The sequence below is a fragment of the Balaenoptera physalus genome, assembly GCF_965194825.1.
Source record: "Balaenoptera physalus genome assembly, chromosome: 16".
Taxonomy (NCBI): domain Eukaryota; kingdom Metazoa; phylum Chordata; class Mammalia; order Artiodactyla; family Balaenopteridae; genus Balaenoptera; species Balaenoptera physalus.
The window spans coordinates 65,206,942-65,232,925 of NC_138898.1; the positions used below are offsets into that span (position 1 = coordinate 65,206,942).

General features: G+C 44.7%; 1 protein-coding gene across 2 annotated transcripts in view; it reads left to right on the plus strand.

Moving 5' to 3' along the window:
• SHISA9 (shisa family member 9) overlaps window positions 1-16,192 on the plus strand; it is a 293,509-nt gene extending 277,317 nt beyond the window's left edge. For both annotated transcript variants that reach the window (XM_082429690.1, XM_082429691.1), the window contains one exon: window positions 12,222-16,192. In XM_082429690.1, coding sequence (XP_082285816.1) covers window positions 12,222-12,604 — 383 coding nt within the window. In that variant the 3' untranslated portion in view covers window positions 12,605-16,192. The remainder of the gene's footprint in view (window positions 1-12,221) is intronic.
• The last annotated feature ends 9,792 nt before the right edge of the window (window positions 16,193-25,984 follow it).

Sequence of the window (25,984 nt, forward strand, 5' to 3'; positions counted from 1 at the left end):
ATTAAGAGTAGGGGAGACATGGCTCCCCACCTGGAAATTGGGGCTCTTCCCGGGAGTAGGGTGAGTGAATCATTGGCATTTGTATCAGCTATCCATTGTTACAACAATGCTGCATAAGAAACAACCTCAAATCTCATGGCTTAAAATTATTTAGCTCAGCATTTATTGAGCTCAGGGGTCTACGTGCCAGTGATTTACGCTGATGCAGGAGGTTCTTCTAGTCTGAGTCGAGTTCACCCATATGGTTCGGGGTTGGATGGATGCTGGCTGCTGTAGGCTGGTTTCAGCTGGAAAGACTGGGTGACTTGGTTCTGCTCCAGATGTCTTTTATCCTTAGAGAGGGTAGCCCAGACATGTTCTCATGATGGGGGCAGAGGTGCAAGAGAGCAATCAAACACCAGCAAGCACTTTTCAAACTTCTGTGTGTGTCATGTCTGCTAACCTTCATTAATCACCTGATGAACTCAGAATCCAGTGGTGGGGAAACAAAATCCTCTTTTTTGGGGGGGGTGAGTTTCAAAGTCACATAAAAAGAGTGTGGATACAAGGAAGGGGGAAAAAATGGAGGTCCTTCATGCATTCATCCAACACAGGGTCCCAGATCTTATCGTTATCTACTTTGAGATGGTCCTTTGCACATTGGAAGGAAGTATGTAGGATTAAGGAGAGTTAACTTTTATTTCCTCCCTTTAAAAAACCACCAGTTATATAAAATGTTACCAGTTCAGAGGTTGATCATAAGACAAACCATGCAATGAATTTCTGAGAAGAAAGATCTCCATCTATGGAACAGGAGCGCAGGATGAAGGGCAGTGAACGAGTGCACAGTTTCCAACCAGGGCCCTTCGACGCAGGGGGCTCTGTGGTCAGCCTTGGATGGAGCATGGGTCCAGCCACCTTTGTTCAGTAGCCTTTCAGAAAGTGGTCACTTCCCAACAGGTCTGCCTACGGCAAGAGACAGAGGGCTTAAGGTTCCTAGGTCCACTGGCAGTGTGACGTTCCCAGAGGGCTCCCTGCAGCCACAACAGAGGGGCTGATGGTGCAGCTGGATAGCTTTGGTGCAAAGCCCAAGCCAGGCACTGTTCCAGAATCCTCATCAGCAAAGGCAGCAGTGCCTCCTCTTGGGACCCTCAGGGCTAAGGTCAAAAAGGGCCAGGATCCCATTCTCCCCTTTCCAATTTTCTCTCTTAGAGAGATAAGCCTTCAGGAAAGATGTGCGGCCCTGTAGAAACAGCCAGGAGTCCTGGCTTTAATTAGAACCTGGTTCAAATGTGATTTTCCCTCCTTGTGTCTCTACAGCGAGGCCCAGAACCAGGTGAAATGGGGGCTAATTTGCCATAAAGACAAATCTTCCCATCTCCTCCCTGGCTCTCTCCTGCCTGGGAAGCTAGGCTTTTTTCCTGCCTTTCTTGTTTCTGCCTGCTGAGACAACCGCAGGAGCCTCTGCAGCTTTATAACATGTATTTCAAAAGAAGGGAGAAATACCTGGGTATTTTTTTTTAACATGAACTGTTTCCCCTTTTACTGTTTCATTCAGCTCATGATGGAGAGATAAAAAGTAGAGACCCAGAAAACACTCCTATGTAAATAAAAGTTCAGTACTGTCCTAGTGAACCAAAAGGCCTCACAAATATAGTGGCTTAAGAGAAAGAAGTATATTTCTCTCTCGAGTAATAGCCCCAGAGGGGATGGTCCAGGTTGGTGGGGCAGCTTTACTCCAAGCTGTCACTCAGGGACCCAGGTTCCTCCAACATTGTTGCTCTGCGGCCACCTACTGTATTGTCCTCATCTGCATTGTTATAGTTAGTTGCTGTCATGGCCTATGGGAAGGGGGAGAGAGGACACCCAGGGCAACGAATTTTATTTTAAGTGAGTAAGCTGAAGTGGAAATTGGATGCATCACTTTTGCTAACAGTCCATTGGTGAGAGATTAGCCACGTGGCCAAATTTAGCTTACAAGAAGGCTAGGGAAATCTAGCTCAGGATTAGGTGGCCATGTGCCCAAGAAAAAAGGTGGGAGAGATCTGGATGACAAGTAGCAGTCTTTTACAATATCATGTCAGATGTGGTATACATTTAAGGAGCCTACTGTGTGCCAGGCATAATGGTTTGTGCTTTCATGCTTTGTCACTTGTTTACTTCTCTGCTGCACTTTGCAAAGTAGATCTTCTTATCCTCACTTTATTTTCTGACAATGACAGCAGTAGCAGCTACTATCTAATGAATACCTACCATGAAGCAAGGACATTGGTACTTTACATTATACAAGATAGTTTACATGATTCTTTTGAATACCATAACCCCCTACCACATAGGCATTGTTATTTTATTTTCCATTTTATTGGTGAAGCTTAGAGAACTTAGGTAACTTGCTTAAGGTCTCCAGCTTACCAGTGGAAGAGTTGGGATTTGAACTCAGGCCCATCTGCTCTTCAAGTTCATGCTCTTTCTACCATATTCTAAAGAAGATTTTGCAGTCACACAATTCTTCCAAACTGTACTATCTGCTGTATAAACAAGCTGCACTGAATCCTCCACGCTCTCAGCTTCACTGATCCTTCTTTCTCTCTCAGTGTGCTCAGATCTTATTGCTGACGTCTTGCCTTCCAAGGCTCTACTATGGCTGTCAAGAGCTCAGTGTAGGATTCAGGAGCAACGCTTGGAATACTTTGTCATCATCAAAAGTGATCGCTGCTCTCTGAGTGGTGGGGAGGGGAGAGTGGAAGCACAGGGAAGAGAATACTGGTGAATATCTCCAAATGGGGTCCCCCTACCTTGTCATAGAGGGAATCGGTGTGACGTAGCGTGAAGAGACCAGGCAACCACACCTACCTCATTGTCTTGGGGTGGGGTGGTGTGGGGAGCCAACTAAGTGCGATGATACCTGTAAAGCCCCTGGATGGTGCCTGGCTGGAGTGGTGACGGAGCTTCAGGCACCTCCCAGTTCTAAGAGAAGCATATAGCACCTTATCCAACCCAGTTCTTTAACAGGAAGCCACTTTTTGTTGGTGACTGGCCAGCACTCCCGCCAATGCCAGTGCATCTCAGAGGATGCAAGACCCGTACTCTTGTAATGCAGTAGCCAACTGAGTGCTGAGAGCCTGGCAGGGAGAGTCTCTCATGACACCCCAGCTCCCTTCTCTTGCCCCACTTTAAGGAAGAAAAAGGTAAACATATATTGCCTCCAGGGGGAATTTGAGACTTCATGAAATTTCCAGTTGTGACATTTTGATGTCTCCTCTTGTGAATAAGATTTACATGTATATCTCAATCCCTGATGTTTTGAGAGGAGGAATCAAGAAAAGTGTTTTCTCCTTATAATTCTCACTCTGTCCTCCACCTTCTTTAGTTTTGGGGGAACGTTTTCCTGCAGATAGAAACTTGTTAAGGAAACAAGAGTTTCTTCTGTAAGGCAGGCAGATGGTTAAATAGATGGTGAGTGTTGTCACAGATTCGTAAATTTCAGGATACTTGGAATTCAGCCAGGTGTCAAGGGTTCAGATCCCAGCACTGTCACTTGGACAAGTTGCCAAAGCTCTCTTGCTTCAGTTTCCCCATTTATAAAATGAGACCAATAATAGCACCTACCTCATTAGGATATTGAGAGGATTAAAGGGGGTAACAAATGTCCATTCCTTAGCCGGGTGCCTAGAGCAGAGCACGCACTTAGTCAAGGTGAGCTCTTACTCCGGTTGCACTGGGTGAGCTGGGAAGGGGGCGTGTCAGCACAGCCTGCTGCTGGACCCAAGCGGTCTCTGTAACCAGTCCCCGCCCCCTGCGCCTGACTCCGTTCTGCGTCCCCTGCGCTGCGGCTGCTAGAGAACGTCCATATGCCTCTGCAAGTTTTCGGCCAGGGGTTTGGAGCTGGGCAGCAGCCTGCTTCTCCTGCCCCAGAAGCTCCAGTCCTTCTATCCCTGCAAAGCACAGATCGCGTGGCCTTCCACAGCGTGGACGATGTATTAGTTAGAGAAACAGAACCCGCTGGATATTTGTGTGTGTGTGTGGCAATCCTTGGCATACTTTGCCTTATGTAGCTGTATCACTCCAGCCTCTGCCTCTGATTTCACATGGCCTTCCTCTGTGTGTGTGTCTATGTGTCCAAATTTCTTTATTCTTTTTTTTTAAATTAATTAATTTATTTTTATTTTTGGCTCTCTTGGGTCTTCGTTTCTGTGCGAGGGCTTTCTCTAGTTGCGGCAAGCGGGGGCCACTCCTCATCGCGGTGCGCGGGCCTCTCACCATCGTGGCCTCTCTTGTTGCGGAGCACAGGCTCCAGACGCGCAGGCTCAGTAGTTGTGGCTCACGGGCCCAGTTGCTCCGCGGCATGTGGGATCTTCCCAGACCAGGGCTCGAACCCGTGTCCCCTGCACTGGCAGGCAGATTCTCAACCATTGCGCCACCAGGGAAGCCCCTCTTTATTCTTATAAGGACACCAGTCGTTGGATTAGGATCCACATTAATCTGGTATGACCTCATTTTACCTTGATTACATCTGTGTGATAGTTACGTAGGATATATTTAATGTATATATTTTATATATCATATTATATATGTAGGATATATTATATAGGATATATACGTACAAATATGTATATATGGAATATACGTATATATGGAGAATTATTGCAAGCAATTGAATCACACAATTATGGAGGCTGAGAAGTCCCATAATCTACTGTCTGCAAGCTAGAAACCCAGGAGCTAGAAACCAAAGGAGCCAATGTTGTAAATCCCAGGTCAAGGGCAGGAGGAGACTAATGTCCCAGCTCAGGCAGGCCAGGCAGGAAGGGCATGGATCCTCTCTTCCTCTGCTTTTTGTGGTATTCAGTCCCTTAACAAATTAGGTTGGTGCCCCTCTACATTGGAGAGGATGGTGTACTTTACTGAGTCCACTGATTCAAATGCTAATCTCATCCAGACCCAGAAATAATGTTTAATCTGGACACCCTACGGGCCAGTCAAGTTGACATATAAAATTAACCATCACAGATCAGAAGATGAAGCATCCTGCCCATTTCTAATATTTGAGAGAATGTCATTGGAATCAAACTGTCTCTGGTGCTTTTCTTCCCTTATCAAATGTTCATTATTGTATCCTACTATGTGCCAGGTACTGGGCTAGATGTTGGGGATACAGTGATGAGCAGAGCAGATATGATGTCTAACCTAATTGGAGCTTATATTCTAGTCAAAGGAGATAGACAGTACACAAATAACTAAGAAAGATAATTTCCTATATGCAGGCTAAGAACGTATTAAAATAGGGAAAGGTGATAAGAGCAACGGGAGTGTTTTCACTGGGTCATCAGGAGGAATTTTCTGAGTGACCTTTGATCAGAGAACCAAATGACAAGAAGGATCCGAAAAGAAGGGTGTTTTGGCAGTGAGAACAACAGGGACAAGGTCCAGTGGCTCTGAGATGGTGAAAAGCTTGGTGCGTTCAGGAATAGAAAGGAATCCTGTGTGTGTATGCTGGACTGAATAGCGTCCTCCCCCCACCCCGACCCAAATCTACTCAGAACCTCAGAATGTGCTCACACTTGGACATAGGGTCTTTGCAGATGTAACTAAGTTAACATGAGGTCATCCTGGATTAATGTGGGTCCTAATCCAATGACTGGTGTCCGTATAAGAAGAGGGAAGTTTGGACACATAGACACACACAGAGAGGAGGGTCATGTGAATTCAGAGGCAGAGATTGGAGATGCAGCTGCAGGCAAAGAATGCCAGGATTACTGCAACCACCAGAAGCTGGAAGAGGCAAGGAAGGATACTTCACTAGAGCCTGCAGAAGGAGCACAGACCTACCGACACCTTGATTTCAGACTTCTGGCCTCCAGAACTGGGAAAGAATAAATTTCTGTTGTTTTAAGTTGCACAGTTTGTGGTAATTTGCTATGGCAGCCCTAGGAAAGTAGTACACTATGTGATGGGTCATAATAAGCGTGGGAGAGATGAGGGTGGGCAAGCAACAGCCAGAGGCCAGGCCATGCCGACCTTCGGGGTCACAGCAAATCATTTGGATTTGATTCTTTTTTTTTTTTTTTTTTTTTTTTTACAATTGATTGATTGATTGATTGCTATGTTGGTTCTTCGTTTCTGTGCGAGGGCTTTCTCTAGTTGCGGCGAGCGGGGGCCACTCTTCATCGCGGTGCGCTGGCCTCTCACCATCGCGGCCTCTCCTGCTGCGGAGCACAGGCTCCAGACGCGCAGGCTCAGCAGCTGTGGCTCACGGGCCCAGCTGCTCCGCGGCATGCGGGATCCCCCCAGACCAGGGCTCGAACCCGTGTTCGCCGCATTAGCAGGCAGACTCTCAACCACCGCGCCACCAGGGAAGCCCTGGATTTGATACTTAAGTGTGATGGGAAGATTAATCGCTCCATTTCAATATATTCTTGGACCAAAGGTAGGGACAAATTGGGAATTGTTGAAAGCTTAGGGTGGGACCTTGCTTACCAGGTGAAATCCATCACCTGAGACCCAAGATGATCACCAAGGGAGAATGAGTGGTAGGAACCCCTCCTTAAGATATCCTTGGCCCAAGGAAAGAAGGTAGGTGGGAGGCCACCTGCCGAGACCCTCAGATGTGTAGCTTGTTTTGAAAACTGGTTATTACCTTGACTCTCCATTTCCGTGGAGGCGAAGCTCCATCCCACCCGGCACCTGTACAAGTGTCTGCTGCTAATTAAGAGAGAGACAGATGGAGGAAGGTACAGTTTAATTTTGAAGCCTTGGTTCCTTCAAGACAATTAGGCTTATTGGAAGGAAAGCACCTTTTTCATTCTTTCTTCCTCTTTTTAAATGAAGAAAAATCAAAACGGAGAGGACCAGTGTTGTTGAAAGCCTCACACATCTGTCACCTGGTCGGCTTGTTCACCACTTGCCCACGAGGTACCTGGGTTGATTAGGTTAATGCATTTATTAATGGGGCTTACAAGGCTGCTCAATGAATCTGTGATTTCCTTCACAAGCTGCTTTTTAATATACTAAGACAGGGACCACAGTGCACAATGCCGATAGTGGCCAGGTAAGTATTTCTTTCCCATCCTCGGTAACTAAATCAGAGGGGATGAAAAAGAGGATTTCACAAAAATTGCATTTCCTGGTTATGGGAACAGTTCATCCACCTAACCACCAACCACATCCTTGTTGAAATGATCTTGAAAATAACTCTTTGAAGGATGGTTTCATGCCCCATGCAGCAAGTCTGTACCTGCTCTGCACTGGTCGAAAACACCTCTGAGTCTTGTGGAGGGGGGATAGACAAACAAATAGATGTGAACGATATAATCCTGCATACAGGACATTAGATGGTCTGATGACCCCTTGTTTTCTTCACTTTATTACATACATATCCTTTCAGTTTTTGAAGCTACCATGCTACTTCCCACCTCAGGGCCTTTGCAAATGTTGTTCTGTATCAGTTATCTACTGCTGCGTAACAAATTACCCCAAACCTTAGTGGCTTAACGTAGCAGCTGTTTATTGGGCTTGTGGTTCTGGATCAGCTGGGAAGTTCTTCTGGTTTGGGCTGGCTTGGCTGCTCTTGGCCAGGCTTACTCAGTGTCTGTGATGAGCTGGCAGGTGGGCTAATGACTGTACAGTCTAGGATGGCCTCACTGGGTATCTGGCAGGTAGCAGGCTGCTGTTGGCTGTGGTGAACATGGGCAACTGGACTGCATGTTTCTCATCCTTCAGGAGGCTAACCTGGGCTTCCTTTTTCATATGGAGGCAGGGTTCCAAGATCTGATAGCAGAAGCTGTAGAACTTCTAAAAGCCCAGGCTTGGGATGTGCGTGACATAATTTCTGCTGCAGTCTACTGGTTAAAGCCAATCACAAGGTCAGGCCATATTCATAGGGTAGGGAAATAGACTCCACCTCTCGATGGAAGGAACTGCAAAGTATTACAGCTATTTTTGCAATACACCCCATGTGTGCTCACCTGGATGCTGTTTCTGTTACTCTTCACTTTCAGATTCCAACTAAGAGAGCATCCTCAAGGATGCCTTCCCTAACCGGCACCTCATCCCAAATGGATCAAGGCCCTTTCTTGTGTCGTCTCATAGGGACAGCTAGGCACTTAATACAAATGGCAGCTGGAGGGAAGCAAAGAGGGAAGGAAGAAAGGAAGGAAGGGTGGTTAGTTTGGATGAGTGCTTCCTTTGTGCTTAGCTGCATATCTGGCACAGAGTGCTCAGTAAATGTCTGTTGGATTTAATCCAGTGCCTCTTTCATAAGCCAGAAGACAGACAAAATATATGTAGTGACTAGTTACTCTCTTTCAGAATTGTGTTATATAGCTTATATGTCTCATATAATTTATTCTTAACAATAAACCTCAGAGTAGTTATATTATCCTCATTTTACACCAAAAGAAATAGAGATATAGGAGTTTGACATTCCCAAGGTCTCATAGACTCAGGTCTGTCTGATTCCAAAGCCTACAGATTTTTCTGTCCCACCCTTGCCCCATATACCAAACACTCTCTATGCCCAGGGGTTTCCCAGTGCCAGGTTCGCCAAGAGACAAATTCAGGGTTGGGTGTGGAGAAGGATGTATTGTAGGTTCTCCACAGGTGACTCCATGAGTCCTCCTAATGGGGGCTGCTTCCCATACCTGCACTGATAGGACAAGAATTGAATGCCTCTGTGACTATTTTTCTTTACAACTTTTTGAGAGGACATCACCTATCCCAGCTGTTGGGACACCTGTTTCATAATCAATTTCCTCAGTTTGTCCGAAACGGGAACCTTCCAATGCATCCCTTGCTCTGAGCTGCCCTTAGACTCGTCCATTGTCTGGAAAGAGGAATTTGGGAATAAATGGTTCTGGATCCTGCCCGGGGACATAATGAGGGTGGGTGAGACTTTCAGTAAGAGACTGAAAGCAGTTTAGTGAGAGCAAATAGATGTGAAAATGGAAAACTAGAAAAGAGCAGTCAGGACTATGATAGCGCAGAGGTTGCTGAGGGAGCCAGGGAATCAGAAAGCATCATCTTAGCTTAACCTTGAAAGATGAATAACAGAGCATCTGATGTAAATGAAGGGGTGAGACACGTCAGCTCCATCCTCTGGTTCTCCGACCAGCTCAGAGACCTCACTATTAATACTCATAAGACTGGATAGTTCTTTATAGCACTTACTATATTTCTACTTTTATGTAATTTGTGGGATTATTTGGTCACATTCTGTCCTTCCCTCATAGAATGTCCACCCCATGAGGACAGGGACCTTGTCTGTTTCTGATTCTCCCAATGTCCTTATATTTACAGTGTCTATCACCTGGCCCATGCCTATTTGATGTATGACTAAATGACTGAGAAAAATTGCTGGGAGAGGTTTTGGTAAATGGTAACATGGTCAGTTTTGGAAATATGCCTTTGGGGGACTTCACTGGCAGTCCAGTGGTTAAGACTCTGAGCTTCCACTGCAGGGGGCACGGGTTTGATCCTTGTTTGGGGAACTAAGATCCCGCAAGCTGAACAGTGCGGCCAAACAAAACATAACAAAACAAAACAAAACAAAAAAGGAAATATGCCTTTGGCTGTAGTGTGGACAGTGGCCTGGGGGAGGTGAGACTCAAGGCAGGGGAGCCAGTTTGGTGGCAGAAGTAGAGCAGCATTCAAAGCAAGGAGGAGGCATAGCATAGGTTAGAGAGGCATTTGGTAGGTATGATGGGAAGGACCTGTGGGTTAGCAGTTGTGCTGAGGAGAAGAGGAGGGTGACATCGGCACCTGCTCCTGTGTCTCTGGCTTGAGTAACTAGAGAGTTGGTGTTCCCACTCGTGAGAGAAGGAGGAGCCTGGAGAACAGATGTGAATGATGTTGATGGGTTCAGTCTTGGCCACCTTGAGTGGGAGATGCCAGTGGCTCTGTCCTGGAGGTGACCGGATACATGAATTTTGAAGTGCAAGGAGGGATGTCAGAGCATCCTTCTGCTGAAACATCATGGCATTGGAAACCTAGAACTTTCCTCTGGAAGACAGAAGGATGCGATTCTAATACCAACTTGAATGTAACTCATGCCACCTTAAGGAGTGCATGGTATTTCGGGAATGTGTGCTCCTCCCATGTCGGTAGCTATTCTGTAGTTCCTTCTGGCATTAATATTCTGTATCTTCAGACAACTCTAGAATTCAAGGAAGGGGGGACATTCTCTTAAAAGATTGCATTACTCAGGGTTGTTTACATTAAACATGGACAGAAACCCAACTTAAACTGTATTAAGCCTGGAAGGTTAACATGTGGCTTCCGGGGGTGCTGTGTTGAGGAATCTAAGCAAAGGCCATGCTAGCTAGGAAAGAGCTCTGTGATCAATGAGTGGTGTCTGCCACAGATGCAGAAGGGGCAAGGGGGGGTGCATATGTGCTCAGTCATTCCTGAAAACAGAGCTTTCCCTCTACGGCCTTTCAAAAGCATCAAATAATGTCTACTGGAGTTAGGTTCTACCTTGGCTCAGCCACTAGCTGCGGGTAACCTCAATTAAATGATTTCATGTTCCTTAGCTTGACAGGTTCCTCATCTGTCAAGCAGAGGTCATAATCCCTGTCTTTCCCACCTCTTGTGGTTGAAAGGATTCAATGAGAAAAGAAATGTGGAAGGGCAGTGACCTCCATGAATTTACATATATTCACACACGTAACAGTATGGGATGCTGGAAGTGTGGATTAAAGAGCAGCACATATTCCTGGACTCCTGAGAGACATATGTTCAAGAGTTTATTGCTAAGACATTAATTTAAAAAGTATAGAGGATCTTCTAATAAAAGAATTGTGAGAGAAAATAAAAGTCTCAGAAAGTTATCAAATAAATTGAGAAAGAAGGCAGGAAAGAAAGAAAGGAAGGAAGGAAGGGCAGAAGAGAGAGAGAGAGAGAAAAGACAACAAGAAAGAGAGAAAGAAAGAAAGGAATCATTCAGTGCTTTAGAGTGTGGTGAATGAAGCAGAAATTGGTATAATTCTTTTGTAGCATAGTTGGCAACATGTATAAAGGGCCTTAATAATGTTTACAGCCTTTGGCCAAGTAATTCCACTTCAGATAATTTATTTCAGGGCTGGATAGTAAATATTTCAGGCTATGTGGGCCATGCAGTCTCTGTCACAAGTACTCAAATCTGCTGTTGCTCTGCAGACAGTAGGTAAAGGAATGGGCATGGCAGCCTTCCGGTAAAACTTTATTTACGAAAATGGGTGGCAGCTAGATCGATCCATGGGCTATAGTTTTCCACCCTCTGATATAGATTAAAAAATATTTTAAGAATTATTTTACATTCAAAATTCTAAATACTGAGAGCTTTAGTCTAGAAAATTCTCATTTCAGATTGATTTATATTAGCAAAATACTGGCACAGCTTGAATGCTCATCCATAGGATGAATGATTAATTTTCATAGTTCTGCTCACTGAAATATTATGTAGGTATTAGAATGCTCCTTGCTAGTGATTTATAACAACATGAAGAAATGCTTGCTAGAATGTTACATGAGAAATTACAGTTATTTATAATGATGATGATAATGGTGGTGGCTAATATCTAAGCACATTACGTATGTCATCACTTAACCCTCTAAAGAACCCTATGAAATATCCTTTCTTATTGTAACCACTTTCCTGATGCAGAAGCTGATGGTAATACAAGTTATTTACCAAAGTTACACTGCTAGTAGGTGGCAGAAGTGGGATTTGAACACAGGTCTGCTTAACTGCTAAAAGCAAAAACAAAAGCACTAACACAAATTCCAAATGAAACTCTTTATTGAGAAAACCAGGAGAAAATACACCCAAGTATTGATATCGACTGTCTTGGGCGGTAGCTGATAGATACGAATATTTCTCAATGTGTTTGATATTTTCTCTAATGAGAAGCATCATTTTCATAATGAAGAAAGAACAACACTTGCATTTTATAAGAAAGGCAAGAGTGGCAGAGTGCTAGGTGTGATTGTGAGGGAAGAAGGATTTGGGGGGAGCTAGAGATTCCCTTGGGGATGCCCTCGCCTTCTTGGTCCTCCTCTTGGTGGTGGAAAACACATGACCCTGTCCTCCTTCCTTCTGTCTGCTCCGGGTGGAGTTTCTAGTGTGTGTCTCGTTTGGACTGTTGGCCCACTGAGATGCTGTTCTTGGGTTGACCTGCCAATCCCTAACTGTCTTTCTCTCTCTCCTCTCTCTCCCTCTCTCTGCTCTCTCCTCCCCCCTTCGTCCACCTACCTGTCCCATCGTACAGCCGACAAGGTAAATGATGACTTCTACTCCAAACGACGGCACCTGGCCGAGCTGGCCGCCAAGGGGAACTTGCCTCTGCATCCCGTAAGAGTGGAGGATGAGCCGCGGGCCTTCAGTCCTGAGCACGGCCCCGCCAAGCAGAACGGACAGAAGTCCCGCACCAACAAGACGCCCTCCCACCCCCTGGCCTACAACTCCACCGCCAACTTTAAGAGCTGGGACCCCAAGGATCAGTCTCTTCGGCGGCAGCAAGCTTACGGGAACAAGGGCAAGCTGGGCACGGCCGAGTCGGGCTCCAGCGACCCCTTGGGAACTCGCACCCAGCACTACCCACCCCCGCAGCCATACTTCATCACCAACAGCAAAACGGAAGTGACTGTCTGAGCTGTCGCTACAGGGGACATCCTGGAAACCACACTCAACTGAGAGAGGCAAAAAATACCCCAGCACACACCCTCCCTGTCCCCCACCTGCACACCCACCCACACATTCACCCTCCACACCGACCGACGACAAACCTACTGGTGACATGGAATCACGCTTTTCCTGCGTCATGCCTAACATGTGTCGGCGGGCAGCTGAGCAAGACCGGAACGTGGACGGTCAGCAATACAGCCAAGGGGAAAACTGAGGCACCCTCTTTCGACTTAAGGGTCGAGGTGGCCAACTCACATGCCTAAACCATGGGGCTGATTTTTCTTTTCCTCCTAACTTGAAACTGAAATCCATGATGAAAAAAAAGAAGTAGCACAATTTAGAGAAGTTGTCCATTTGAGCACATATACCATTGACCGTGCATTGTCTATTTCTGGATGAAAGAGCCAGAAAGGATGGAAGGGGGGGTAGAGAAGAGGGGTCGCTGGTACACTTGATAAGCATTTTCTAATCCCAGGAAGTAGTGATGTGGACATAAAATTGTGATGAGCGTGAGACAGTAACTGGACCCCCCCCCCATGCTATTTATAGTACTTCTCATATCATCAAGGTTGGAAGCAAAAACAACACACACTCAAACTCACAAAAAATAAATAGACCCTGAACCCACCGACAGTGATGGGAAAGAAAGAACTTTTTTAGACAACTCCCATAAAGACTGTGGAAATGGGAGGGGTAGGCTTTTATGGCAGGGAGAGGGTCCAGAGAGTCTTAAATAACTATTTTTTAAAAAAGGAAAATAAAATAGAATCCCACTACAAAACAGACAAGAACAGCAAAGTAACTTTTGTCCAACATCTTCAAGACTTAGGAAATCAACAACGTCGTCAAGAACAAACAAAATTCACAGTTGAAATGTCGACAAGAGGTGAGAAGGGGACGCAGAGCCTCTGATTTCTGGCGTTGTACCCCCGCCTCCGAGACAAGAAACAGAGACAGAAACCAGTCCTCTATTAACTGTCTATCCCCGACTCCCTTCCCCTTCAGCCTGTTGCTGCCGCCGCTGCCGAATTTCAACTGCTTTGGACTGAAAATGTCATAAGCGTGGGTGGTGCCTTCAACGTGTCACTGTTGAATGACAGTCTTGTTTCCCAAGTGCAACCTGTGTTCTTTTAGCCTTCCTCCCTCCTGTCTTTCTGCAGTAGTAGAAGGTGTTTCCATCCTCTGTTTGTTGGTGAGCCCACCCGATCCCACACTCTGAGGGGGAATGCTGCAGCTTGCAAAGACCAAGACCTCCCTCCCCCACACACTGTCAAAACTCCCCGAGTCCCACCATCTTCTAGCTCCCCAAACCTAGCGTGGGACCCAAGCATTCCTGGTCCCATCATTCCCAGGATAGATAGATAGACAAACGATCCCTCCAAACCACTTCCCCAGATACTGCAATGCGTTCATTTCCCATCCACGATACCCTGGGGTTGTTGTTCAGATGGATTCTCATAGCTAACGGATGTCCCAATAAAGACAGTTTTCCTAACAGTTTGATTTGTTTAGTGGAAGCCCAAAGAGAGAGGTTGACGGAGAAGAGATTTTCTTTTAAGGTGAGAAGTTTTCAACCAGTCCCTTAAATGGCTTAGCTAATTAACAGGAACCTTGGAGAGACCCCCCCAGCTCTTCTGATGTCAGAAACTGAATGTGGTCTGAACAAGACCCTTCCTGGAATGCTGGACATCAGCGTTCTGCTTCCCCATCTCTCTGACATCATGGGATCGGGGAAACCAGCTGTTTATTCTCTTTTTTACTCCCAGCTGACCTGGGGACATTGACAGTGCATTTTATCTCTCTGGGCTTTAGTCTTCCACTTGAAACATGGGGAATTGGGGCGAGATCAAGCTTTTCAAGCTTTTTGAAATAGCAAAACCTCTTCCCATTAAAAAAAAGAAAAGAAAAGAAAAGAAAAGAAATCGTGCCCAGAAGACCCTCTGTCAGATCCCGGTGAATAACGAGGCTCTGTGCTGGATGAGGCAGGGCTGGGTGATTTAGTGCCTGCTTTCTCAGCCTCTTGGCTGAAACCCCAGTGCTCTCCACTGTGGAGTAAACACTAGTGGGCTTGGTCAGTGTTTCCTTGAAGTTAGTTATCTGTGTACCTGCCACACACTTTTGGCATCTTTGTGTATCCCTATCACAATATTTGTACCTAAATTGATGCATTTTTAATACATTTAACTTTTGAAAGGAAAACTGTCTGTCAGTATCACAAACACAAAACCAATATCAGTCACCCTGAATAGAAAGTAAGTGTAAAATAAGGACAAAGGCAACAGTGCAGCGATTGTTACGTTCTAGCTACAGACTATTACCTGTAGAAGGGTTTGAACCTGGAGCCTGGCGTTTGCTCCCCTTCTTTCTCTTCCCTTCCTTCTTTTCTCTCTCCCTCTCCCCTTTTCTTGATTAAAAACAGATTAGCAGACGTTCAAGAGTTGTTAAAGATATACCGGCACCCACTGGAGACTTTCTTCTTGAAGTAATCAAATGGGCTGACAAAAGTGAAAAGGGAATCATTTCCTATGTGACTCAGTGGTAGTTAGTGCTCTATCCATGTACTACTAAAAATCATCTTGCCTTCACTAGTGGTGCACAGCGCATACTTCAGGAAATACTGGATTGGCTTGTTTGGTGAGGTTCCCTCCAGCTCCAAAGTTCTATCATTCTAGTCTCCCTTTTAGCTCCTTTCTGCTCCTTTCCCTCAACCCCCTTCATCTGACCTTTATCCCAGTCCTGATGAAGGACCTTTCTTGGTCTCTGAATCTACAGGATTTATTCGTCATGGTCCTTCTCTTCTGAGTAAACTGCACCCAGTGAATTTTGTAAATTGGAGGTCTGCAGCTATAATTTCGGCAGTGAAGTTGCAGCTTGGTCCATAAGAAGTAACAGTGGTGAGAGCCCAAGAAGAACGGTACTTAGCCTCGTTACCTTCCAGTTGGCTTTGGGAGCTGAACTGAAGCGGGGGAAGGGAGGGAGTTTGGACAGGGAAGTTTATTCTCTGGCTTCTTCTAGGGAGGGTGGACAGACCTCATGATACTGAAAGATTATCATGACCTGTAGAACTGTGACTGCCACGTATCAACAAGGATCCTCTAGCCAGAATGGGGAGACTTAGAAGCGAGAAACCAGAACAAAGCAGGGAGACTATCCCCTCCCCATCCCCTGCCCTGGCAGTAGCCTCTTCTTCTTACCTTTAGCTACCACCCAGCTTCCAACCCAACAGGACCAGAGTCTGACTTCCCTTTGCCCTCCCAGAGCGTCTCAGCCTCCGTCGGCCTTGGGCTCCGCCTGGCATTTCCATCTAACAACTCCCCCCAGTTTTTTTGTGTGTAAATGGAGCATATTTTATGTGCGAATATTTTAGTAACCATATGTTCTGCAAGTAAACCTGTGTTAATACTTGTCAACAACTGCAGAGTTTATGATACCAATAATACTTCCTACAATGAAGAAAAAAAAACGTTTGTTTTCTAAGAATGTTTATTTGTAAACATATGTATTCACTATATTAATATGAATTTCTTACCTGGCAATAAAACTGATTATATGTGATGCTGTTGGGGTTACCATGTATCTTTCTAGGGTCCTACATCCTAATCTGAGTTTTCACCAGGGAGCACCAGTGTTAACGTAGGGAGCTAAATCCTTAATATTCTGAGTGCACGGGAAATCATTACAGGTAAAGGAAGATTTTAGTTAATAGCAACAAGTTTTCCAGGAGACATTTTTGCTTGAAAGGTTCTTGGTAAGAGTCTTGTGTCATGTCTCTTAATTCACTTCCTGCCTTAAAATATGTATCATGGCTTGGTCTCCCTGATCATAACTAAATCTATCCTTAATGGTCAAGATTCTTGCTGAGATTTGCACTTCTGTTTTTACCAGTGACCAGGTTTGTAAAAGACACAAATATGGAAAGTATGGGAGATTGGATTCTTCCACTGTTTATTAAATTTTATTTCCTGCCTGCCTTCTGTTAGCATTAAATTTGAATTCTCAGGTCGAAACCTGCCTTAATATGATTCCACCAGGGAGGGGTTCTGAGAGAAGAACTTGAGGGCAAGGAGTTTATTTGAGAAATGAAGAGAACACTGGTTGGTGTTGGGGAGGTGAAACAGGGGAAGAAAACCAGCTAATAAAGGATGATTTATCACGTCAGCTACCGCTATGAGCGACTACAGTTTAATGCTGCAGGGAAACTGGGACAATTATCCCACCCAAGTGGGCATGGAGCTGGGGTGTTTACCCACCAACTCCCATCAGACATCATTGGGGCATTGCTTTCAAGAGGTGTTAATGTTTAGACAGCCCCAGGCCATCATATGCAAGGACGGAGGGATTTTCATGGTGGCAAAGAAAGCCCCAGGCACAGAGATGCTAGGGTGGAGAGATTTCGAAGAGAGAAACCAGAACAAAGCAGGGGGACTGTCCCTTCTCACCCCATGCCCTGGCACTAATTAGAAGTCAGCCATCGTGTACCGAAGTCCTAAAGACACAGGGATGGGGGTGGGGGCTCACGGGGCTGCTCAAAGCTGGATGTCTGAGGTTTCCTGGGAATGAAGCTTCCGCTCTCTGGATACTTGGAGAAGTTGTCAATAGGGGTAATGGACCACAAACTGCAGTCAGAGTGAGGGTCCTTACTCTGGTATCCGGAGATCCTTCAATGGTCGCGGGTCACTTGGTGTCTCCCAGAGCAGACCCCACTGCTCTCTCTCTGGGGCATAGTTATGGTCATCAGAGACGTCTGGATGGCAGAGGATGCTTTTCCAGTACTCAGGAACTGTTCAGATCAGGGGAGTTACTGAGCAGCACACATCACAGCCCTGTGGATGCTTCAGTAGGACAGAGACTCATGCCTCTTGGGGGGGTGGGGGGCAGTGACAGACTCTTCCATTAGTGAAGCTGTCTGCTTGGTTACAAGTCACAGACAACAACAACAACCACCTTATCAATTATATTTGTAGAGCTCTCACGATGTGACAAACACCGTTGAAGACTTGATGTGACGGTCACATTTGTTCATCACAACTGTATAAGGTAGGCACTATTAGCTTTGGAGGTGAGAGATGTATCTAAAACGTGAGTAATTTTGCCCAAAGTGGTTCAACTATTAAGCGGTAGAACTGGGATTCGAACTCCAGAGCTCATACTTTAACTACTGTACAGTTGTTCTCACTCGCATGAGCCTGTGAGTTAGTGGGGAAATTTGATAAAGATGCTGATCCCCAAGCTCCATGGGTCTGAATGCGGGCCCAGGATTCAGTGTTTGTAAGAGACCCTGCCTCCTCGCAGTGGACCACCCCCGAGAGGCGTTTGCATGATGCCAATTCCCTGATCATCCCATATCTGTGAGCTCTTCCTGTGGACCTTGGGATGCAGAAGGAAATGTGATGAAGCTGTGTACTTCCAAAGAGAGGGACCTTCATCTTTTAGTTTCATGTCCAATGTTGAAAGGTCGTGTCCTGTGATGGACAGAGGACTGACTCTAGAAGAACTGGTTGCTGGTATTGATTCCAACGCTAATTTGCCATGTGCCCTGGGCCCTGAAAATAGCCCTCTTTGGGACTCTATTTCTTCCCCCAAGAAGGAGGAGGCTGGGATAGATAATCTCCAATCCTGCTCTCTTGCTTGATTGAGTGGTCCCCCTCCCATCACTGTGCCATTTGGTATAGTCAACAGGATTGACTCCCTTCTTACTTCCAAAAGTTTGCTCCTGGATAAACAGGATTTTGCTGGGTGTAATAATAATCACTATGGTAATGGCTTTTGTGCACTGAACACTTGCTATGTACCTGGCTTTATGCTAAGGGTTTTCCGTTGCTCTAACATCTATGGACTAGCTTGGAGGTTCTTAACTCTTTTTGAGCCATGGACCCCTTTGGTGGTCTGGTAAAACCTATGGATCCTTTCTCAAAATATTGACTTTAAATGCATAGAATAAACTGCATAGGATTACAAAACAAACCTGTTATCTTGAAATACAGTGATGAAAATATTTTTAAAATCCACATTTGTGATATAGTAATAGATGTTATTTTTAACTCATGCGTTAAAGAACAAGACCTAATGACAGGTTTCAGTGTAGTGCTGAGCACAAACAATCCTTTGAGCTCTCTGCTACCACTACAATTTGATGCGACAATATCTGTGCTTCTACTGGCGATGTCGTCACCAATTGAGGGACATACTACATTTCATTTAGAGACTAGTGAACATAAAGATGTTATTTTGTACCATCCAAGTTCTCAAACCCACTGAATTCTATCCATGGATCCCCTTGATGGTCTGTAGGTCTAGGTTAAGCACTCATGGATTCATAGGACTTAGAGCTACTTACTTATTTTCTTCATACTTCTATTTTCTCATCTTTTTAAAATAGGGACAATAATAGTATCTTTATTATTGGCTGTTGTGAGAAATAAAATAATCGATTAAACACATTAATTAACTGTTAGTAAGCACTTAAGAGTTAGCTTTTGTTATCATAATTATTATTTCAGCGAATCCTTATGATAACCGTAGGAAATAGCACTTTATTATCCACCACTCCCAGAGGAAACTGAGGCTCAGAGAGATTAAATTGGCACAAAGTAACACAACAAGTCAGTGCCAGGGCTGATTGAAACCCAGATCTTTGCGATGCAAACTCAAGCTCTTGACCACATGCCATGTTGTACAATTTTTTTTTTTTTTTTAGCAATTATATTAAATGTCCTCACTACTCCCTAGAATGAGGCCAGTCAGACACTGGGGTGTATCCCAGTGATGTCTCCGGTTCTCCTTCCCTCCCCAAGGTGAAAGGCAGATGTCAGAGATTCAGGAAGCCCTTGTCAGACTTGTCTGGGGACTATTTAAAGGCATGTTGGAGACAGTTAATAATCACGTCCTCCCATTCAAAATAAGCTCCCCCCAGCCCAGTGCTTAGAAGATCCCAATTACAAGGACCTCAATGTCCCAGAAATTTTCAGTGTCTTTTATTTAAAAAATCAATCCCATTAGAAATACATTCATCACCTAAAAACTGAAATGAGTTTTACTTATCAATTCAGACATTCTCAGCCTTGAAAGATAATAATCATCATAATGATAATAATAGCAACAACTCCTTCTGGTATTAATTATTGAGTTTTTATTATGCGCCAGGTACTAGGTTAGGCACTGTATGTGCGTTGCCTCATTTTCTCCTTCATCAGTGCTCTGAGGAAGCGGCATCATTCCCATTTTTGGGTTGGGGAAAACTGAGGCTCAGAGAAGGGAAATGAATCATCCAAGATTTTACATGTAGTGAATAGCAGGGTCGGAATTGAAACCCAGATTTGTATGATCCAAGCCAACCCTATCGTAACAATCCATTTCATTCTTTCATGATCCATATCTGTGCTTGCTTCCTTTGTGGCAAATAATTGGAAACTGTAATGCATACCAAAATTGTTCCAAGAAGATACAGTTAAGTCTGGGGAAAAATATACTGTGGATCAGGTAGTATCCACTGGTCAATATCCATTCCTACTGTGTGTCACTGACGTGGAGACATTGAACTCGGTCTGATGCTGCCTCAGTTGATGTTTCTGTCCTTAATGTCCTTCAAGTCTGTCCTCCAAAAACACAGACTTGACCTTCAGAATGCTTTAGTGTCTGTGAGGTGGAAAGAAAGCAGGATCGGAAGAGGCCTCTGGGGCAAGCAGACAGGAAACTAGGAATTTTAACTTAGTATGCCTTAATTTTGTATGCCTTGCAAAAGTACTTTCCCTCTCTAAGAGGCCATGCAATCTTTTGGATAAGAGTAGGACCTCTGGAGTTCAAGGATCCATGTCTGAATCCAAGTGGGCATAATAATAGCATCTATCGGAGGGCTGTTATGAGAATGAAATAAGACAATTTAGATAAAGCTCTGAGCACAGTTCACCGGTAATTTATTTTCAATATTTTAAAACCTCATTCAGAAATCATCACATACTCAGTCCCTGCAGAAGGGATTAGAAGAAAATCACTCTTCTTTGCTTTGGATAAGATATCTGAACTTTGTTTGGTGCCTTTCCCTCCAATTCTTTGGCTGTTGGTGATGTCATGAACATATCAAGGAACTGATTTTACTGCACACCTAATTAGATATAGTTATGATGAATTTTAAGAAATGGGAAAGAAAATAAATTTTTGCTCAATGCATGTGGTTTGTTTGATAGAATTTTTCAGATCTAGAGGTTTATAGGGGATAAATCATAATTAATGAGATCCATGGTAGTAAAAATGGTTGTGAACTCCTGGCTTCAGATTAGTTATGGATTGCAGCATAACTATGTAATTACTCCAAAACTTAGCTTTAAAAACAGCACACATTTATTGCCAGGGGTCGGGAATCTGAGCACTGCTTAGCAACATCCCATGAGCCTGCAATCAAGGTGTCAGCCAGGGTTAAAGTCTCATCCGAAGGCTCAAGAGGAGAAAGATCTGCTTGTAAGCCCAGTTCCTCCAGGGTTGTTGGACTGAGAGCCTTGCTCAATAAATGTCATCTGTTACCATCACCATCATCATCATCACCTTAATTAACTAAACTTATACTCTGTGTTAAGAAATTTACATACCTCATCTTTAATCCTCCCAGCAACTCTGAAAGTGTTAGTAACTCCATTTCATAGATAAGGAAACTGAGAAGCTAAATGACTTACTTAAGGTCACAGAGCAAGTGCTGGTGTGGCTTTCAAAACCTAGTTTATAGTATCTGGTTCCACCATTTCCAGCATCTCATTTAGCCCTCTTGAAGTTACTGGTATAACTTAAGTTATCTGGATCCAGTTATGGAGGTAAAACCTTTGTAGGAGAAGAATATCTACATCGTCAGCTTGGTATCTCACTTATTTTCTTGTCGGATTCCAAATCCCAACTTGCGCTGTGTTGTACAGTTCAAAGAAAGCATTTAACATCAAGAAATGTCACGGTTGCTAGAAATAATTTTGTCACATCCTCTTGAAATTTTCCTCTTTGCAAGTTCAGAGGTTTCAGTTAGATCCAAATCTTATAAATCCTCTTTTTAAAACATTATGAAAGGACAGCTCATTTTTAAAAATCTCAGCGTACAAATAGAACAGTACATTGTCTTCATCTTAAAAGGGACAAAATGGGAAGATTCTAAAGAGGCAGTTTGTGATGTGCAGGTGCCTTATTTTCTGGTAATTGGAAGTTTTTGATGCCGTAATTTTGTTTTTGTGCCTCAGTGTCCACTTATCAAAGGCAGTTGAGATGAATATATAAGAATTCTACAGGTTGGGTGTCAGTGGAGTCCCCAGATTCAGGGTACCAAAAGTTAACGCCATGTAGGTCTTAAAGCCTTTACCCTGGGTCTCATTATTTGCTATGGGTATCTGCCTCATGGGTACACAATACTTCCTCAAACTGAGTCAACAAAATTTGGGGGAAAATTTACAGACTTCTGAGAGTTTGGTTCTTCTCAAAGCACCTCATATTCACTCAACAAATACAGAGCACCTATTATGTGCCAAGTGTTATACTAGGCCTTGAGGATACAAGGATCCCTTCTGCCACCATCACTTCCCCTTAAAAACAAAGGAAGACGGAAGATGGACAAATGGAAAAGCAAGTACCATATAGAGAGACATCATGGATAGAGGAAAGCCTTGATGTCAGATAGCCTTGGGTTCATATTTCCTCCCTAGCACTTCAAGCTATGTGACCTTGGGGAAATTACTGAGCTTTTTCAGAGCCTAGGTTTTCTCATCTCTAAAATGAACACAGTCAGACCTACCTTGCAATGTTATTTGGGCATCTGAGATAAGCTGTGTGAAACATTCAATCATGGTGGATGCTCAGAAAATTGGAGCTATTATTAATAGCATTTGCTTATCATTGATTCTTACTCATTGGAAACCAACTTGGTTTTTGCCTTTTGTTTATGTTAGGATCCCCAGAAACAGATCCCAAGACAAGGATTCACATTCAAGGTACAAGGGGATCCCAGAAGGAACTGGAAGGGAGTGGTAGAAGTTAGACACAAGGGGAAGAAGCCAAACAAGGATGCAATTTCAGGGAATGTCCCCTGGAGTGTACTCTTGTGTGTACGCACCTCAGAATTTGCACCAACCCCAAGCACAGAAGCTGGGCTTTCATTCTTTCATTCTTACACCTGCCAATCATTAGCCAAAGGGATGGCAACCTCGGGAACTCTGGCTCACTGCATGTGAGGGGAAAGTGGTACCAGTAGCCCCAGGGAACGCCTCCACAGAGGGTCTCAGGTGCTGGAAGTTAGAAACAAAGGCACACAGAATCCGGAAGAGAGGTGCATGGAAATAGGACAGGGGTTATGAGCGCATCTGGGTGAAGCACCAACTCTGTCGGTCATATCTTCCTTTTCTGACTTCTGGAGGGCATTAGCCCTGGCCCAACTAACCCCAATAAGTAAGCTGAGTTTTCCTTGGTTTATAAACACAGGAAGTTTGGAGAATTTATCTGTCCAAACTTGGCTAATGGGAGGCATTGGGGCATAGCTTTGGATTTAAGAGAGCCTGATTTAAGAGAGAACCTCAGGCTAGCTTTTTACAGCCCGTGTGACTTTGGGCCACTGATTTGGCCTCTCTGACTTAAAGTTTCTCATTTATAAACTAGGAATAATGATACACTTTCCGTAGGCTTGTTCTAGGCTGAGATGTCTTTATGTTTACTGATTGCTTTGACAGCGTATCTACTGAGCAGCTGCTCTATGTCAGCTCAGGGCTAAGCCTTGGTACCCTGAAATGAATCAGACACAGGCCCTGCCTCCCAAGATCTTGGCACTGAGTGGAGGAGGTCGACATACACATTACAGACTCTGTCCTTCCTTGTACGCTCTCCCTCTCTCTTTCTCTGTCTCCCTCTCTCTGTTTTATTTTTTGATGCCGTCCCTTCTCTCCTTCCTTCCACCCCACTTCCTTCCTCCTTCACTTTCTCTCTCCGTTTCTGTCTTGCATCCTCCTACCACACAGACCTAGTTTTTCTTTCAACTGGACGATATCCAACCTTCTGCCCTGTGAAGTTCCTGCTGTTATTTTCCAAGACCCTTCTGAAGGTTGCAGAGTCTGTGAAGTTCTGGGATATTCAATTCAACACAGACCCTCAGCTGTGACAGAAAGTGACTTGGAGATAACAGAAAACCATCCAGAGCTTCAGTTAAAGCTTGGGCGTGGGGAAGGTGGGAGGGGAGGGGAGTGAAACTAGCACCCCCGAGTGGGCAGCCCTGGGGACTGACAGAGAGAATATGTGGCTCATTACTTTGGGGGGGATGGGAGTTGGGGATGGGGGCAGGGTCTGGACGAGAGGTTATTTCCCTGCTGGCTGGCAGATGGGTGGCCTCCCAAGTGCAGTGGCGTAGGAATCAGGCAATTCATAGTGTTAATTCTAGCGCTGAAACTGGCTGTGGGATCTTGGATGTTGTTTTCCTCATCCTCATGATATAGAGGCTGTGATCTCTTAGGGCTGCTCTGGTCCTCGTGGCCAGGATTTCTGCTTCTGAAAATCTCTGATTCCTCCCCACATTGGGCCTCAGTCTTGGAATGGCACCCATGGGGTGCTTCTATAATAACAAGCAGCTCTTTTTTCATTCCAGGGTTCTGGAGGATGAGTAGCTTTGGGCTTGAGAAAGATCTTGATTCAGGGTCCTGGAAACAAGACTCTGTTGGCTGGAACCCAGGTACCATTGTATTGTGAAGTTCAGGGCAGCTGCTCTGGGTGGAGAGGGAAACTCTCATGACTTGTATAAGACAGTATTCAGACTCAAATATCATAATTCAGTAGGTCTGGAGGCCCTGGCATCAGTATTTTAAGAAACACACTAGGAATTCTTATGTGGGTAGTTGATGGACCACAGTTGGAGAGTCACTTCTACACACCTGGGCTTGGCTCTGCCCCCAGTACACCAATGTAGTTGTGCAAGGCCTCTGAGCATCTTTCCTTGTCTGCACAATAGGACTTTTCACCCCCGCCCTGTATTCTGCAGGATTTCTGTCGGGAACCGTTGAAATGGCAGATGGCAAAATTCTAGGAATCAAAGACAATGGCCTCTGTGCATGAGGTCGCATCACCCCCAAGGTCCCACCTTTCTATTCTCAGAGGCAAAGGGACTTCAGACCGAGAATATTCAAGTGAACACTTCAGCCCCTCGCTGCACCTTCTACATCACACACCACTTAAGTCCTACTTCACTTCCTCTTGGTCAGTTGGTTTTACCTGAGCTGCGGCTGTGGCAGCTGGCCAGGTCTACCCAGGGAGCACCTGGCCCAGGTGAGCTGTAGAGCTTTTACGTTCTGTCCCAGCGACTTCCTGCCTCCATCGGGTAGGACAGTGTCAGGAACCAGCCCAGTCATTCTGAAGCACGTGCAATGCTGGAAGTGTGAGGGGCTCACACCCCATGAGCCAAACTTTGACCAATGGGATGGGAGTTGGTGGTGCCTATTCCCCACTTCCATCTCTTGGGCAGACAATTCTGAGCACATTCTATCAGCTCCCCAGGGGTCCTAGTGGGCTGGAACCTACCTACTCAGTGGTTTTCAGGTCCATGAAGCCCTCTGCTGTTGGCTTTTCCTCCTTTCCTGTTTCCTCTTCCCAGTCCCTCCTCCTTTTCCTTAGAATCACTTCCTAAAAGAACTACCTTGAAGCTTCTACTTTGTACAAATATCACATGGCAAACCTCATATAAAAGGTTCTCTAGAGCCATTCTGTCAATTACAACCTTAATCCTGAATCTCTCATCCAGGCCCACCTGGACAACCTAGAAGAAATGAACAAGTTTCTAGAAACACATAGCCTGCCAAAACTGAATCAAGAAGAAAAAGATCATTTGAACAGACAGATCACTAGAAATAAAATAGAATCTGTAATTAAAAAGAAAAACCTCCCTGTTGGAACTATATTCAATATCCTGTGATAAACCATAATGGAAAAGAATATAAAAAAGAATGTATATATATATATATATATATATATATATAACTGAATCACTTTGCTGTACTGAAGAAATTAACACAGCATTGTAAATCAACTATACTTCAAAAATAAAAAAAGCCAACTCCCTGCAAACAAAAGTCCAGGACTGGATGGCTTCACTAGGGAATTCTCCCAAACATACAAAGAACTTATACTGATCCTTCTCAAACTCTTCCAAAAGATTGAAGAGGAGGAAACACTCCCAAAGCCATTCTATGAAGCCAGCATCACCCTGATACCAAAATCAGTCAAAGACACCACCAAAAAAGAAAATTACAGGCCAAACCCCGCTGCCCACACCATGCTCCCTCCTGTAACGTATTCAGTTATTTCAAGGACCCATCAGTTCTCAAGCTGGCAGGGAAATACATCCACTTG